This window comes from Monodelphis domestica, chromosome X, assembly GCF_027887165.1.
Source record: "Monodelphis domestica isolate mMonDom1 chromosome X, mMonDom1.pri, whole genome shotgun sequence".
Taxonomy (NCBI): Eukaryota; Metazoa; Chordata; class Mammalia; order Didelphimorphia; family Didelphidae; genus Monodelphis; species Monodelphis domestica.
In genome coordinates this window covers 293,961-309,134 of record NC_077235.1, presented here as the reverse complement: position 1 = coordinate 309,134, position 15,174 = coordinate 293,961, and the positions used below count along the sequence as shown (strand labels likewise).

At 52.0% G+C, this 15,174-nt stretch overlaps 1 protein-coding gene and 1 non-coding gene across 40 annotated transcripts in view; both read right to left on the bottom strand.

Annotated features, from left to right (window-relative positions):
- The window catches only part of HUWE1 (HECT, UBA and WWE domain containing E3 ubiquitin protein ligase 1), a 109,831-nt gene that overhangs the window by 5,966 nt on the left and 88,691 nt on the right, over positions 1 to 15,174 (bottom strand). For 28 of the 39 annotated variants that reach the window (XM_007505989.3, XM_056809012.1, XM_056809015.1 and 25 more), the window contains 19 exons: positions 13,512 to 13,690; positions 12,992 to 13,081; positions 12,727 to 12,869; positions 12,281 to 12,326; positions 10,196 to 10,471; positions 9,084 to 9,351; positions 8,831 to 8,964; positions 7,668 to 7,885; positions 6,737 to 7,025; positions 6,533 to 6,635; positions 4,848 to 5,394; positions 3,913 to 4,450; positions 3,233 to 3,351; positions 2,971 to 3,127; positions 2,268 to 2,400; positions 1,897 to 2,099; positions 1,472 to 1,599; positions 573 to 669; positions 30 to 185 (listed from right to left, as the gene is read on the bottom strand). In XM_007505989.3, the coding sequence (XP_007506051.1) occupies positions 30 to 185; positions 573 to 669; positions 1,472 to 1,599; positions 1,897 to 2,099; positions 2,268 to 2,400; positions 2,971 to 3,127; positions 3,233 to 3,351; positions 3,913 to 4,450; positions 4,848 to 5,394; positions 6,533 to 6,635; positions 6,737 to 7,025; positions 7,668 to 7,885; positions 8,831 to 8,964; positions 9,084 to 9,351; positions 10,196 to 10,471; positions 12,281 to 12,326; positions 12,727 to 12,869; positions 12,992 to 13,081; positions 13,512 to 13,690 (3,824 nt within the window). The remainder of the gene's footprint in view (positions 1 to 29; positions 186 to 572; positions 670 to 1,471; positions 1,600 to 1,896; positions 2,100 to 2,267; positions 2,401 to 2,970; positions 3,128 to 3,232; positions 3,352 to 3,912; positions 4,451 to 4,847; positions 5,395 to 6,532; positions 6,636 to 6,736; positions 7,026 to 7,667; positions 7,886 to 8,830; positions 8,965 to 9,083; positions 9,352 to 10,195; positions 10,472 to 12,280; positions 12,327 to 12,726; positions 12,870 to 12,991; positions 13,082 to 13,511; positions 13,691 to 15,174) is intronic. The other 11 variants (XM_056809034.1, XM_016427139.2, XM_056809030.1 and 8 more) reach the window with 3 other exon arrangements.
- Positions 12,071 to 12,150, bottom strand: MIRLET7F-2 (microRNA let-7f-2). The gene has a single exon (NR_034952.1). It is a non-coding gene; the product is annotated as a microRNA let-7f-2 (primary transcript).

Below are 15,174 nucleotides of genomic sequence, written 5' to 3'. Positions count from 1 at the left end.
AGAAGGGAAGCTGGCTGATTTGTACTCACCTAGTACTGCATGCTGGTCATGGGATTCTTCAAGCTCCTTCAAACACTCGCCGAGCATGTCCCACAATTCATCTAGACTCAGCTGCTCACTAAGCAGGGGTAGATCAGGGGGTCTCTCCTCTTTCTCCTTCTCACTCTGTTGGCTGCCTTCAGAGCCTGGGTTGGGGGAGAAACACTTGAAGGCCAGAGACCCCTGGCATCCCAAGCTGCCACCTCCTGAAATCCAAATTTCAGCCCAGCAAGAACTAGGCTTTTCCAACAAGGCCATAGTCAAGACAGGATGTTCTGATTGGGCAACACATGGGCTTCACTGAAGGTCCTGAATATAACAGAAGACCTTTGCTGAGTGCCAACTGAACTGTTGTTTCGCAAGAAGGTCTTTGGGAGCTGAGGCTTTTCTCTAGCCAGACTTGCAGGCCTTTCCAGATCCTCTCTCTCTCCCCTTCCCAATCTGCCATTGCTAGAGGAGCCTGGGAAGATGCTACTCCCAATAGGTTCCAAGCTGTTCTTCCCAAATCCCAGGGACAACAGCAGAGTACTGACCAATGGACTGTGTATCTTGAGAAGCAGGCGATGGCTGGTCTACGTCCATGGGAGACTCATCCCTCCGGGAAGCAATCTCAGACTGACTGGAATCCGACTGGACAAAATGGGAAACGGGGCTAGTCACCAGAAAGTCTCAGTCCTTGTTTTCTCAAACAAGGGCTCTTCCCAGAAGTAACAGAGAGGAAAATGACCCTTCATTGGCCCTCTACCCACACTCAGAACCTGATCAGAACAGACATCAAAAATGCCGTGGAGGTGCTCAGAGCTGGGCTGGCAAGTCCATCCTTCACCCCAGTCCTCCCCAACACTTTTGCCCTTCCTGGCTTGTTCTTCCTAGGGAAGGGCTTAGTCTACACTGCGGCACAAAGTCTTCCTGGGTACAGGCTTCAAAGTCTTCTTTTTTTCTGGGTTGAGGGGGCAGAGGATTGCATCCATTTGTATTGAAGCCACTGTGTGGCCCTCCTGAGAAGGGCCCCCAGTGATTTTGATGCTCTGAGGCCTCAGGCTTGCATCAGGGCGTGTGCTCAAGTGTGCCAGGACCTGAGAGACTCAGGCCTGGCCAGAGGCTTCTGGTGACTCGGACGCCAAAGGTCCAAAGGGAGGCTGTTCTGGGTGACACCCTCCCCCCAACTCAGAATCTGAACACGGAATCTGCCAGAAGGGTTCAATTAGGTAGCTACGGTAGGCGAGGCTGAGCCCAAAGGAAGGAGAACTGAGAAACCAAACTTAACTCTTGCTCCCTAGAAGCATCTGGACGTAAAGCTCATGGACAAGCATAGAGCTGGGGTCGGGGTGGGGGGCAGTGGGGAAAGGGTGTGTGAAGGAAGGGGAAAAACACGCAGATGAAGAAAGAAAAAGAAAATGAACAAATGAAAGGCCTCAGGCATCACGCTAACCGTTGCTGCTTGCTGCTGTCTCCGCGCCCTTTGACCCTCACGTACCATTTGTATAATGGCATCAGCCTCAGCCTCCAGCTGCCGAACAGCTGCCTGGATGCTGCTAGCCGAGCCCAGGCTGGAGGTACCTGGGAATAAGAAGCAGAAAGAAGATGATCACCCGGGGCCATGGAAAGAGGGTACAGGCATCCCTGGGGAAGCCATGGTGGCTGGTGACCATAATTCCAAGGGCACAGCCCCCCCTCTTACCTCAGGGCATTCATGGAGTTCTCTTGGCCAAAGCAACAAGTTGGCCACAAAGAACAAGGAATAAGCACGCCCCCCCCCCCCCCCCCCCCCATAAGGAAATGGGTAAGAATACCAACTACTGGGTGACATCCCATGGAGCCAACAAATTCAGCTCTATATCTGGTTCTGTGGCCTACCTAGCCTGCTTGTCTGCTTGGCCTTCTTGTTAGCTCTGCGTGTATCATCCCGGAGCTGAATGATAACCTGCAGCACCCGAAGGAAGAACTTCTGGGTGGAGGTCTTTGATGTCAGCATGGACATGGAAGGCAGCTGGAGCTCTCGACCACCCAGTGGACGCTTCTGAGATGCCACAATCACCACGTTCTCGGCAGTGTCAAACCTAGGGGGCCAAGCAAAAGGGCTGTTTGCTAGAGAGAGGGGGAAGGGCAGAGGGAGGGACTGACTCTCTCTTTGCAAAGACATAATGCTGGGCAGGTGGAGACAGGTAAGAGGGGAATATCCCCCAAAGAAAGAAAAGTTCGGCCACTGACACTGTGTGGTCACCCACCTGCTCTGCATTTTCCCTTTAGATCGGGTGGCCTGTGGCTGTTCCTCAGGCAACCCATCTGGAGACAGGATCTCACATTGGGCTCGTCGCTGCTGCTCCAGGTTGTATTCCCGCAGTTCAGCCAGGAGGGTCCCTGAGGTGGGCACAAGAACCAAAGGTTATACAGAGGCAGATGGAGGCAGAGGCTGTTCTCCAAGTTCCCTCATGGCCCACACATCCTGTCCAATCCCCATTAGGCAAAAGGGGTCCAGTGGGTCCTGAAGGTCAGTTGAGGTTCGTGGTAACCCCAGTTTCTTTTCTGGTTGGGGATCCCTAGCAGCAGTCACAAGGGAGGCAAGGAGAATGGCAAAACGAAAATTCAATTCCTTTCCCTCCCCTCTTGGTTGTTTCCTTGTGTCTAGAGTGAGAGTAAGACTTGACTGTCTCCAAGGAACCCATTGTGGCCTGTCAGAGATCCAGCTGGGCCAGCCCCTTTATTTTCCTATACTGTATGCTGGTCGGGAGTTGAAATTCTTTGGGCCTCCTGGGTCAGACACCTGAATTCCACAGACTTTAGTTTAGGCTAAATCCTGTCCCTCTGCAGGGCCCTGGAAACAGATGCTATTCCTGAATTCAGAGTGAGTACATAGCGGTGGGGTAGGCAAAGATGCCGAGGACGGCCGCCTTTTCCCTTTGACAGGTTTTGGGACCCTTCCCCTCTTACCAATCTGTTTGCACAGGGTGTAACCCAGATGCCTCGCTCCATTCAAGAGCAGCTTCAGAACCGTGTCTCGGGTAGTTGGGTCACCCCTGGAAAGTTGTAACAGAACATTGGCTGCATCTTCAAGGCCTTCTTCTGAACACGAGTGTGAGGTCAATACCTATGGGCAAGATTGAGTAAATGAAAATGGAGCAGCATCAAGCTATGGGCTTTATACTCACATCCCGTTCCCTTGAGAGCATCTGCTTAGGGCCTCTCTCCTCACCTCCACGGAGAGCTGGAGCTGATTTTCTGTCAGGCCCGATGCTGCCATCTTGCAATCCACACTACCTCCACTGCCTCCTTCATTGGCCTTTGCTGGGGACTTGCTGATCTTAGCAGTAGCTTCAAAGGAATGGCAATGACAGGAATGAACGACAAACAAACATGAGAACTAGTGGGGTAAGGCCTGGGCAGCCCACTGGCAAGGTACCAGAAGAGGTCCTTTCCCTATGCCGGGTGCCTTGACTTCCTCCTTTATCTAATGGGTAGCCAGGCCTCAAAAGCATTGGAGGAAACCAGGAGTCTGACACCAATGAAGTTCTCCCTCAGGTTGGAGGACCAGTTTCTTATTCTACCAAAGGCTAGAGAGCAAGACCTCAACATCCTGCCCTTCTTCTACGAGCCCTAATAACCTTTCAACAGTGCTGCAACTTGAATCCTATATTGTCTGGTCCCTTTTGAGATGCTCTTCTCTTGACATCTCATCCTATCTACTCCATCAGACTGCTACCTGGTTCCCTTGCCCAGCTAAGTCTCATGTTGCTGTTCTGCCCACTAGCCTACACCAGATGATTGCTAGAGCTTTGGCCATCTTTAACATCTCTGTGATGGAAAAAGCTACTCTGCTTCTTTGACTCTAGCAGAACCCCCAGAGACAACTGTGAAGCCCCCATTCCAACTTACTTGTAACGGCAGTAGGGGTGCTTGTGGGGGTGGTTGCCAGTGTAGCAGTGGCTGAGACTCCAGTAGGGGTGGGGCCGGGGGTGAGGGGGCCTGGAGTGGTGACTATAGTATTGGTGGTAGTGGCACTTGTTGAGGAGGCAGTGGTGGTGGAGGGAGTTTCTGGCGCTTTGTTCTCTGGCAGCGCAATGGAGATGAGGGACAAAAGTCGCAACAGCTTCTCGGTAAGGAGTGAGCTCCGTCGGATGACTGGATGTGACAGCATATTCATGAGCTGTCCTAGGGGGGAGGCCTCGAGGCTGTACAGAGAGGTCTCTCCCTCACTGCCCACATTTACGGGCACTGACTTGACAGAGTTTTTGCCTTTGCGGCTGACGTTCATGTTGTCCAGTTTTACTAACAAGTCCCAGAAGTCAGTGGAGATACCACTGCTGGTGGACTGACCAGGACAGGGGCTACAGGCTTGTTTGTTGCTCCTCTCCCGGTCGCTTTCACAATTTGTCTCTTTGGTCCGCTGCTGGGTGAAGTGACTGGGGAATACCTGAGGGAAAGTGGAGACAAGCTCTGCTCAGCCAGGTGGGTGGCAGGCCCTACCACTAGCCCCTCTGCACCCCAGGTCAGGAATGTGCTTGCTTTGGTTCAGATGCAGGCCCATGAAACCACATTGCTAGGCTGTTGGAGAAAATAGACAATGCACTCCAACCCCAACCAACCCAGCACCCCGTGAACTTTCTTAGGCAATGGCATCTCCAAGTATGGCTTGGCCACTAAACCCAAGATCTGTCAAGTAAGGAGGCTGAGCTCTAGCACCTATAAAGATCTCCTGGTAACAAATTTCTCAGTGCTATATCCCTATCCCAACCTCATCTTTGGCCAGAGGGCTTAAGTCACCTGCCTTGCCCTGGGTGCAAAGGGCCCCAGAGCAGGCCAGTCCTCACCTTGGCTAACTGTATGAGGGTATCCAAGACATGCCTACACACCACAGGGGCAGCCTGTGGGTGAATATGGACAGTGGACCCACAACCTGCATGCTTCTCGGTGTGTTTGCGGCCCACAGCCCGCTGGATCTGGAATATGTTAGTCCGGCAGCCCAGGGCTGCGTCCATGGACACAGAGAGCCATGAGAGTTGGCTGGAGCTCTTGGATTCCATCTTGTGCAGCAGGTCCAGGGGCCGGCTGTCATGGCTGCCTGTGGGGCAGCTCTTGGCTGCCTTCTTCCCCTTCTCCTCGGTGGTAGTGACCTTGGGAGTTTCAATGCAGAGCTCACTCTCGCTGCTCCGTTGTAGAATGGACAGTAGGCTGCGGATAACCCAAAGGCGGGTCTGGCCATGGTAGCACAGGTTGCGCAGGACACGGTGGAGGCGGCTTGTATTTAGCTTGGGTTCGTCCACAAAGAGAAGGACCAGGAGACATGACAAGGCTTCATGGTCCAGGAGAAGGCGGCCCCGGAGGCGCAGGAGGCTGTCCACATTACTGCCAGAGGGCCTGTAAGAAAGAGCCCCCATTTGTTTGGATGAGCATGGGATGTGGGAGAGGAGAAAGGAGCTATTACACTCTCTAAGGAGGCCTTTGCTGAGCTGTCCAAGCTCAATAGCAAAAGAACTAGCCTAGAGGCTGCTGGGCCCACATGTACCACAAGGGAAGCATAATCCTCCCTTTTCAACATGGGAACTTGGCCATTCAAAAGCCTAAGTTCATTATTGATTGAAGTCCTTGACTTCCCTCCCCAGACAACACTGAACTCAGAGAAAAATGTCTGTGATGTGCAAGGCATCAAGACAGAAGCTGTTTAGAGGGCTCAGGGGAAATGAGGAGCCCCCAACTTTTCTCCTGGGGGTGAGGTGGGGTCCTTTTCCTTTTTGGGCCTCAGGGACAATAAAATGGGGGTGGAATGAATCTCGATCTCTCTCTGCTTCTAGCTCATGAATACCAAGTTTAACCATAGAGGAAACAGGGCACAAGAAAGAAAAGGGTGCCTGGCTGGTCTATGCTACTGGTGTTGATGCCTCAGCCAATGGTTATTAGTTGGGGCTTCAGTCAAACAAGGGGCTAACTCAGGATCTTGGAATTTAGGGCTAGGAGAGTCAACAGATACTCTTGAGTACAAGGTCATTGTTAGATTGTGATCAGAGGGAGAGGAATCAATGTTCCAAGGTCCCTTCCTCTTGGCCTAATTTGAGTCGAGGTCTTTGGTCGGGCAGAACGTCATTCCACACTTCGGGTTTACTTGCTGTGTGATCTGCCCAGTTGAAGAAAGTTGATTGGGGACTCACTCTACTCCTAGATTATCCTTTATAAAGAGCTGGCAAGGTTTCAGGCCCACACAGATTAAATGACTACTGTAAGGCCTTGTCCTTAAGGGGAGCCAGGCCAAGCATCAGACGTCTAGAGGATGAGAAAATCTAGCAGAATCCAAGCTATGCCTTAACAGGAGGGGTCCAAGCTGCTAAGCCTACCACTTCTATGAATCAACTACCACACTCCTTTTCCTACTCTAAGAGTCACAAAAGAGCAGCCTCAGATAATACTGTGGGCCACAGTGGGTGGATGAATACAACAGGTTAGCTTTGTGCCCAGAGGCAAGCTGACATCTGGAAAATGGGGTCCTGGGGAAGGCAAATACCTGGTGTGGCTACTGCTCCCACTCATCTGGAAAGTGCCACCTCTCTGGACAGCCAGGCGTGTGTACTGGACTCCTCGGTTGCCACTCAGGCGACTTGTAAAGGCTACCAGGGACAAAAAGGTGGGAGGTGAGATGAGCCAACTCTGGGAGTTTAGTTTTTCCTCTAGGAGTCTACATCAGGAGTTAGCCCCAAGAGGCCTCTACCTGGGCTCCTGAGGATGGCAGAGAGGGCCGAAGTGCTGCTGTGCCCAAAGAGCCTCTCGTGCATTAGTTGTCTCTGCCGGGCTTCCTGCTCTCGACGAAGGGCTTGGGCCTCAGCAGCAATGTCAGGGGGCATCACTGCTAGCACACTGTCCTCCATGTCCTCCAGTACACTGCGGCGCAGGTCTGATGGCAGGGTCTGGATGAAGGTCACTGGGTCCATTGGGGTGTCTGAACTGGCACTCTGAGCTAGCTCTCGCCTCTGCTGCTCAGCCCGCTGCTGGGCAAGGACCTGAGGCACAGAGGGAAAATAATGCTGAAGGGAACACTCCCCCACCATCTAATGAAGGTGGGGTGAGGAGTGGGCCTAGTCTGGCTTGGGAAAGGCAAGGGAAAGAACCACCATGGGAGAGCTGATGAAGAATTTTTACAAGAATGGCTTGGCCAAAAGACTCGTTAAAAGACATGAAGACTGAGGAATGTAGAAGTTGAAGGGATTTGGTGAGATGTCCGACTCTGAGTTGCTCCTCCACCATTCCCTGGAGGGAGGGAGAGAGAGAGAGAGAGAGAGAGAGAGAGAGAGAGAGAGAGACAGACAGACAGACACAGAGAGGGGCAGAGACAAAGAGAGCATGCACACGGCAGGAGTATAGGTACACTGCTCTGAGTGCCACTATGAGCCACTTTGTTGGACTGGGAGTGTGGGCTTAGGCCACAGAGTGAGTCAGTCTAAGAGGCAGCCAGCCACATGTAGAGGGAATTTGGCCTTCCCCAAGAAGAAATAGTTTCCCAGGGTGGCTGCTGTAGTGATGTCTGCACAAAACAGGCATTTCATGACAACTGAATCAATTTAAGTGAATGTGGGTGAGGAGGTATGCAGGAAAACTCCCAAAAGGAATCTAGAAAGGAAGAAGCAGGTCCCCTTCCCCCATACCTCCTCCTGAATGGCAGGGGGCAGGGCCGCAAGAAACTCAGGGCTGACTTCAGTTACACTGGGGTTCCCCACCACGGGGGGAGGAGTTGGGGTGGTGGCAGCAGGAGTGACTCGGGCAGGGGGCCGGATGCCCAGTTGATTTTGTAAGACTTCCCTGCGGATATCGTCAGGCAGAGCGGCCAGAAATGAGGGATCCACACCTTCAGGAAGATTGATACCTATGGGAACCAAGGCAAGCTGGTCAGGAGTTCAATCCCTCTCCAGGACCCCAAAGGTACTGAGCAAACTAACCCAAATGTGTGGAGCCTGTTCTCCAAGATCCCAGCATTTTCTACATGGCCTGGAACAGGCCAAGGAGAGATTAATTGATGTTGCCCACAGATTCGGGAGGGTAGTCTGCACACCTTTCATCCCAAACCTTCCTGTGCCCCAGGTAAGACTGAGGTTGCTCCTATTCTTGTCCTTTCAAGTAAGGGGCTTCCAGTGTACTTTCCCATGTCCCAAAAGCATGAGCTCTAAAAAACCTGAAAGCATCCCATCTATTCATCCAAAGAAGGGTCTCCTTGGTTACAACTGCTCTTCTCAGTGGACTAGATTTGCTCAAAGCCCTCCAAGGAGAAGGAAGACTGCTCATTACCACCTTCCCACCAAGTCACTTTAATGCACACTGAGCCCAGGCTGCCCTGTTGAAAACCAGTAGCATCTCTCTGACTTTCCCCATCGAGATCAAGGCCTGGCAAGCAATACTTTACTGTGCCACTACTGTAGAGCACTGACTCTTTCATCCAATCCTGTGAGCCTGAGGATCAGACCCGATTTTGAGATCTGGCTCTGATGGCACTACCAGCCCCACCACTGAGTAAAGCAATAGGGCTGAGAAAAACCTGTGACCTGTTTTTCCCATTCAAGTTTCACTGCTAATCTCTGTCTCTTCCTACCATAACCTACTTCAGCAGCAACAATGCAGAACATTGCCTAAGCATCTCCTGTGCCCAGATTCCTGGAGGACAGAAATGGCACCTGAGGCCATGGGTCTCCCACCCACCCTGCAGGCCTGAGAAGGGGAGGCCAATAGTGGTAGAGTGTATTGAGATGAAAAGAGACCTCACCTATGTGCCCCCACCCCAATGGGGCTGCCCTCAATACACAAAACAACACTTAACCGGCCAGAGGATCTTCTTCTTCACTGCTTGTTGAGGGGAGTGGCTCTTCCAGGAGACCCCGGGAATCTGCTCCAGAAATGGCCACAGCAGAGTCTCGAGTAGAGGAGCTTTCTGAGGATGAGCCAGGGGGAGAGCTGAAAAAACAGGAGAGATGAGAGGAGGTCACTGAATGTCTGCAGAGGGGAAGGAGGAGGTGGTCAAGAAGAAAGGCGAGCTACCCTTTGAAATGAGTTGGCTGGATTCCCCCTTGTACCTGTCCTCAGCTTGCTGTGGGGATTCTCCTGGGGAATCTCCAGGCCCATCACTGCTGCCTTGTGTTTCTGTCCCAGCCTGGGCTGGATCTCCAGGAGTGGTTGGAGCTGGCCCAGGAGCATCCACATTGCTGGCTACAGTACTGTCCCCAACTCCTTCTTCCAAGTTGCAGGATGCCAGGCTGCTGGTGTCCATAGGGGAGCCCTCCAGTTGGCTGCTCACAGCAGTCAGTGCATCCGAGTCCTCGGCCCTTTCCGGAGACAGGGAGGCTATGCAGAAACAAAGGAGAAAGGAGATGTCAAGTCAGTGTATCTTGAGTCTCATCCCCTTCTGGAGAGACAGGGATGCTGTGCAGAAACCAGGTGGAGGAGTTTCTGCCTCCAGGGGCAGAGATAAGAGCAACCAAGAGAAGGCAAAAGAATGTCAGCAAAGTCAATCACAATTCTTGCTGCTTTTGACTGCCACACTCTCTCTTCTCCAATCAAGAGGTCTTCCATCTCCTCCACAGGCTACATTTCCCAGCCCTGGGCTGCTCCTTAGGAAAGTCTCAGCTTCCAGAGTACCTTTCTCTCCCATGTTCTGTGTTCTGGCCATCTTGCAGAGCTCACTTCAAGTGCCCCCTCTGCTTGCCTCACTGTAGGACAGTACTGGTTCCATAAGAGCCAATCGTGTGGCTGTCATAGAGGCTTAGAAGCTTTCCCCAATGTGTCCACATGCACGTGTCCTCTCCCACCCGCCACCTAGATTGCCAGGGTAGGTAGGACCTGATAAGCACCACATTGGTGGAGCTGGGGGGGGGGGGGGGGGGGGGGCGGCGGCCACGCTGGGGCAGGCACAAAGACTACCTACCAGCTTTCACTCAAGGCAGCCAGATTTCATCAGAGGATCTGGATGGAAATTTGACTCAGGATTTCCTATTTATTAACTCAGAGCAAGTCCCTTATCTCCTCTCTGAATCTGTTTCCTCCCCAGGAAAATAAGGGGCTGGGACTAGGTGCTCTGTAGGTCCCTATGAACCAGGGATTGTTACTGGGGCAGACACTGGCAGAATGACACTTGGGTCAAGGAAGAGCACTAGCTTTTTGCCTGATGTGTCCTGGGAGCTCAGCTTACTTATCGTGGGGGCTGGGGAGAACTCCATCTGGGTGGCTTCTGTTTCACCATTGGCTCGCCCAGGGCCCAAGTCCTCATGCTCTGCAGGCATTAGCGGCTGGGCGGCAGCCTCTGAGGCTGGAGCTGGGCCAGGGAGCTCCTGGTCAAGACTGCTGGAGGCTGCTGGAGGTGGCTGCTGGGAGGTTTCCAGAGTGACAAGGGTCTGCTTGGGCCTGGCTGAGGTGCCTTCGGCCGAAGACGGGGTCGTTGGGTAGCTGTCAAGTCCAGGACTCTGATCTTTCTCGGAAAAAGCAGGGAATGGGTGTCATATCCACTGGCTGGGGAGCCCATGAGCCAATAATGTCATGCAGCCTGGCAAGAATCTGATCAGATTTCAGCAAGAAAGGGGGAGGCACTGGAGCTGCTCCGAGGTACCCTATATAGGAGAGCTAGCCTCCAAATGCTCCACGCCTGGCTGGGATGGGGAAACTGCCTGCTCAGGGGCAAGTCCCCTAAGAAGCAGGAAGGGAAATAGGGCTGTACCATGGCCTCAGGCTCCCAGGCCTATCTTAATGGAGCTGTTCTATCCCCACCTGGCTGCCTCCCAGGGTGCCAAACTCTCATAAGGTACATTTCCATTGTTTCCCCAGTCATCAACATCAGCGATCACAGTGCCCTTTGTTTTAGTTTAACTACTTTCCCAGCAAACCCATGAAGGAGAATTTACCACTATTACTGCTGGCAGCTTGCCAGCAGGGGCAGCAGTGCCCAGAGGCCTGGGTGTTTTGGCCAAGGTAGCACCTGGTGAACAAGGTGATCATACCACACAGCAGGAAAATAGGAAGTTGTACAATTATCTTCTAATTGGGGCAAATACAAACAAACCAAAAACGCGATCCCCAAATAGCCCAATTTTACTACACCTCTTTGGAGAGGATGGAAAGGAAGAAGAAGGAAACAGAGTGAACAAGCAAACCTCAGAAGCAATGAGAGCTAGGTTCAAATACTGCCTCAGATACCTACTGGTTGTGATCTTGGGCAAAACACTTCATTTCTCAGTGACCCAGATATCTCTCAACAAGGTAGAGGCCGTACAATGGCTCCCTATCTACCATGTTAAGAGGAAGCTCCCTAGAGAAATAAAATTCCATCTCACTCCCCGTCCCAATCGGCCACAAGGTTTATTTATAGTGAATCTGGAGTCTAAGGACCTGGCCTCAAATCCTGGATCAACTCTAATTCAAAATAGGCAGTAAGGTGGTAGAACAGTGGACAGACACATGGGTCTAGAGTCAGAAGACACCAGTTCCAACCTGGTCGTAGGCACTTAAGAACTTTGACACATCAGGCAAGTCATTTTATATGTCTGCCTCAGTTTTCTCAACTGTAAACATGGCATTGGCCTCCCAGGGTTGCTGAGAGAAAAAGGACCCAGTGAGATCATATCTGTAAATTGCTTGGCAGAGCACTGGCCCATAGGAAGCTAATATTCCTCCCAATTCCCACCTTTTCCCACTGAGGCACAGGTGGCCAATTGGGCAAAAGTAATTAATGAGTGGCAAAGATTCCTTCCACAGACAGATGAGCTCCCTTTCAAGCACCATCAGCCAGTGGCTGGCAAGGTTGTTGGGGCCATCAGAGGACTCAAGAATCGCAAGCCCCATCCCAACCAGATGTGGCTGCCCTGGCACACAGAGCCCCCAAGATGAAGCCTCTGGGAGGCTCTTACAGCTTCCATCAGGGACTTCTGATGGCAAATGCCAGGCTAAGTAGCCCATGGCAGAAGGCAGCCTTCAGGGCTAGTCTCAACAAGAGGCTAAACCAGTGAGCAGCAGTGCCTCTGCACTGCACTTGTGGGGGACACGGAGAGGCTGAACCCTGGTGAGAGTGGAGCCCCGTGGGAAAGACAGTAGACTGTATAGTTATCTCCGAGATCGGGTGTGACCCTAAAACTATACAATCTACTACCTCATCCCGCAGAACACAGTGATTCTTCTTGGAGCTTCAGCCCACCTAAAGCCAGTTATTCAGAACAGGGAAAAGGGTGGCAAAGAGCCAAGAGTTAGCATGAGAAAGGCAAAGCCAAGAGAAGGAAGGGACAATTACCTGAGACATTCTGGCTGGTAGAAGTGTCTGATTTGGATGTGCTGTCCTGTGGAGGGAAGCAAAAGATCAACTTGGGATCTGCTGAGCAAGAGACCTGATGCTACTGAGACACTGGTCTCTGCCTTGGACTGAACTCTGGTGAAGAGACCCTGGACACTTGGTGGGCAACACTTCTCCCTATGTTGACTCTGTTAACAAGTGTACATACAGACTGTCAGGAAGGTGGACTGGCATCTCCTGCTATGAGGCGGTGCTCATGTCACACTCATTGTGACCAATGCCAAGTCAGATTGGGGAATCTAGAAATGTAGCCTTGAGATTGGGTGGGTGACAAATCACGTCCATTCCTGGGATCTCAGCTTTGGAGTCCACGAGCCTTCAAGTAATGTAGTCACTTCCTTCACTGCACCCCGCCCCCCATGCCAGCTTTGAACAAGCCTAATGACCTGTGTACTCTGATCTTTACTCTCCTTCTCTTCTTTTGCCTTGGACTCTCCATCGGCCAGCTGCTGCCTACGCTTCTCTCGCCTCTCCTCCAGCTCCTCATCTCGAAGGGCCTCCAGGTGATTGATGATGGGCACTTTCACTACTGTGGGCAGGAGATCAGGCAGGGTAAGCAGCATGCCAGCAGAACGAAGCCATGGTTCAGGGTGGACGTGAGGCAGATTGGCTGAGGCAAGAGAAGCCCCAGCGGCCCCAGATCAGACTTACCAGACACACAGTCATGCATGCTCTCAGCATCCAGCACCTTGCATTCCTCTGTCCAGCGGGTCAGGGCTGTGGGGATGCTTGAGAGAGTCCCTGTGGCAAAAAGTAAGAGAGGGATTTGAATCCAGTACAGACCCCCCATCCCCAATCAACCAGTTCAGTTTCAGCAGAAATTCAACCATCATTTCCCTCATTGTAAAGGTAAATGGGAGTAAGGAAAATTGAGGCTGGGATTTGGAATGAGTTCCTCTGACTCCAAATCAGGGGCTCCTTCCAATGCATTGACTCAGGCTCAAAGCTTGAAGAAGGTGGCTGAACAAAGGCTAATGGAACCAGGTCTATTGAGGCCCAATGAGGGACAAGTGTGGAAGCAGTTTTTTCTAGATGAAGCTCCCATGGGAGCCAAGACAGCTCACTTATAGTGTTAATCCCCCACCTCCTGTATACTCTGCTGGGGCCTTGGTCTTTCCAGGTGACCAACCGTAGATCCCCAGATCACAGATCAGAAGCCGGACCAACATACCTGCTTGGCTGGTAGCTGTGCTCTGGTCATGGAAGAAGTCATCAAGCAGCTCGTCGTCAGACCTGGCAATGATGTGCACGTCATCGTTGCCCACCAGGAGGCGAGCTCGGCCACGACTCTGGAGGGGAAGGCTGCTACTCAACTGAAGAATATCAGCTGCAGCGGATGGACCCAACAATCTGCAGAGGAGAGTTGATGAGACTTGGCCGACTATCCCAGGGAAGACAGGCCGGTAGCCAAAGGGTTCAATGATATAAGTGCCAACGAATTGGCCTCCTACACAACTCTTACAGGGAGATAAAGGCAAAAAGCCTGTTCCCTCCCTTCCCCTGCTGCTGCTGCTGCATATGCATGCCCCATGGCCATCACTGTTATTTCTGCCTGGCTTCAAATCTACATGGGTCCCAAGGTACTTTTTCCCCACTTCTGGTCACTTCATTCTTGCCTGGAAAGAGCTCATTAACCCACCAAAAATAAGACAGCAGCTTCTCAGGAAGAAGTAACTGGCATGTCTTGGGAGCTCAAGTTCTACCCATCCACACACCCTCCTAGCCCCAAGTGAGTGGCAGTCAAATCTTCCTGGGATCCTGACATCTCAAGGCTGAAGAGATTCTGAGAAACATGTGGCACTGCTGACATTTTAACCCATTCCAGGCCACACAAAAAGCACGGAGCAGATACAAGTTGCCGACATGGGTTCTGACCACAAGTGCGGTGTTCCATGAACTAGCCTGTAGCTAAGCTATCTGTCCCCTGTCCCCCATGACAGCCACTGAGGCATTTGGGTCAACACCAAGTATTTCTCTGGGCCATAAAACGAGATTTGGCTGCCAGGGGTTTCCAGGACTTTTCTTAGGCTGGGTCTGAAGCCAAAAACTTCATTCCAGAGGTGACATGAATGGTGCAGAGAACCCATCCCGCTTTTGGCAGCCTGCCTATGAAATGCCTGGAAGAGTTTATTCTACCTGTAGACCGTTTCCATACCAAAAGGTTTGCTTATCCACTCACTCCCATCCTAATACAGTGAGCTCTTGGCTGCTGTGTTCCACTCCCACCTCCATTTCATCAAATACAAAAAGTTGAAGCAAATGGCTGAGATGCCAAAGTGTTGCAGAGTCCACAGAAAACAAAGCATAAAAGTAGCAAGTTTGGGCAGCCCAGCAGGATAAGAACCCTGCCAATAGCAGCAGTGCCTCAATATGCCGCTAACAACACACAGCTAGAAAGTCAGAGGGACTGCACAGTAGTCAAGTGTTTTTGGTTCTTTTTTCTCCTCCATCTGCTGAAGCCTGCCCAGGTTCAGGGTCTTTTCGGTCATTTTGCTCTGGTCCTCCTTGGAGATATTTGGAAGGTCCCAGTCTTCACAAGCCCTGCAGCACCCATATGCTCCCTCCACTTGCCCTGGACAGGCCAAATCGGGATCCTGTATGATACTCTCTCAATTTTCTTCACTCGAAGGTTCCTCAAGTGCAAGAATTCCTTCTCTGAACATGGAGCCTCTCCCTGGAGGCCTTGTCCCATTTCCGGGCAGCTTACCACCACCCAGCATGGGCCTTCCCAGTTGTCTGGGTTCTCACAAACAATACGGAGCAGGACAGGGCTCAAGAAGTTTGGGGCCTGGAGTCAGGAAGGCCTCAGGTGCGTCCTAGCCACTGCTCCATTA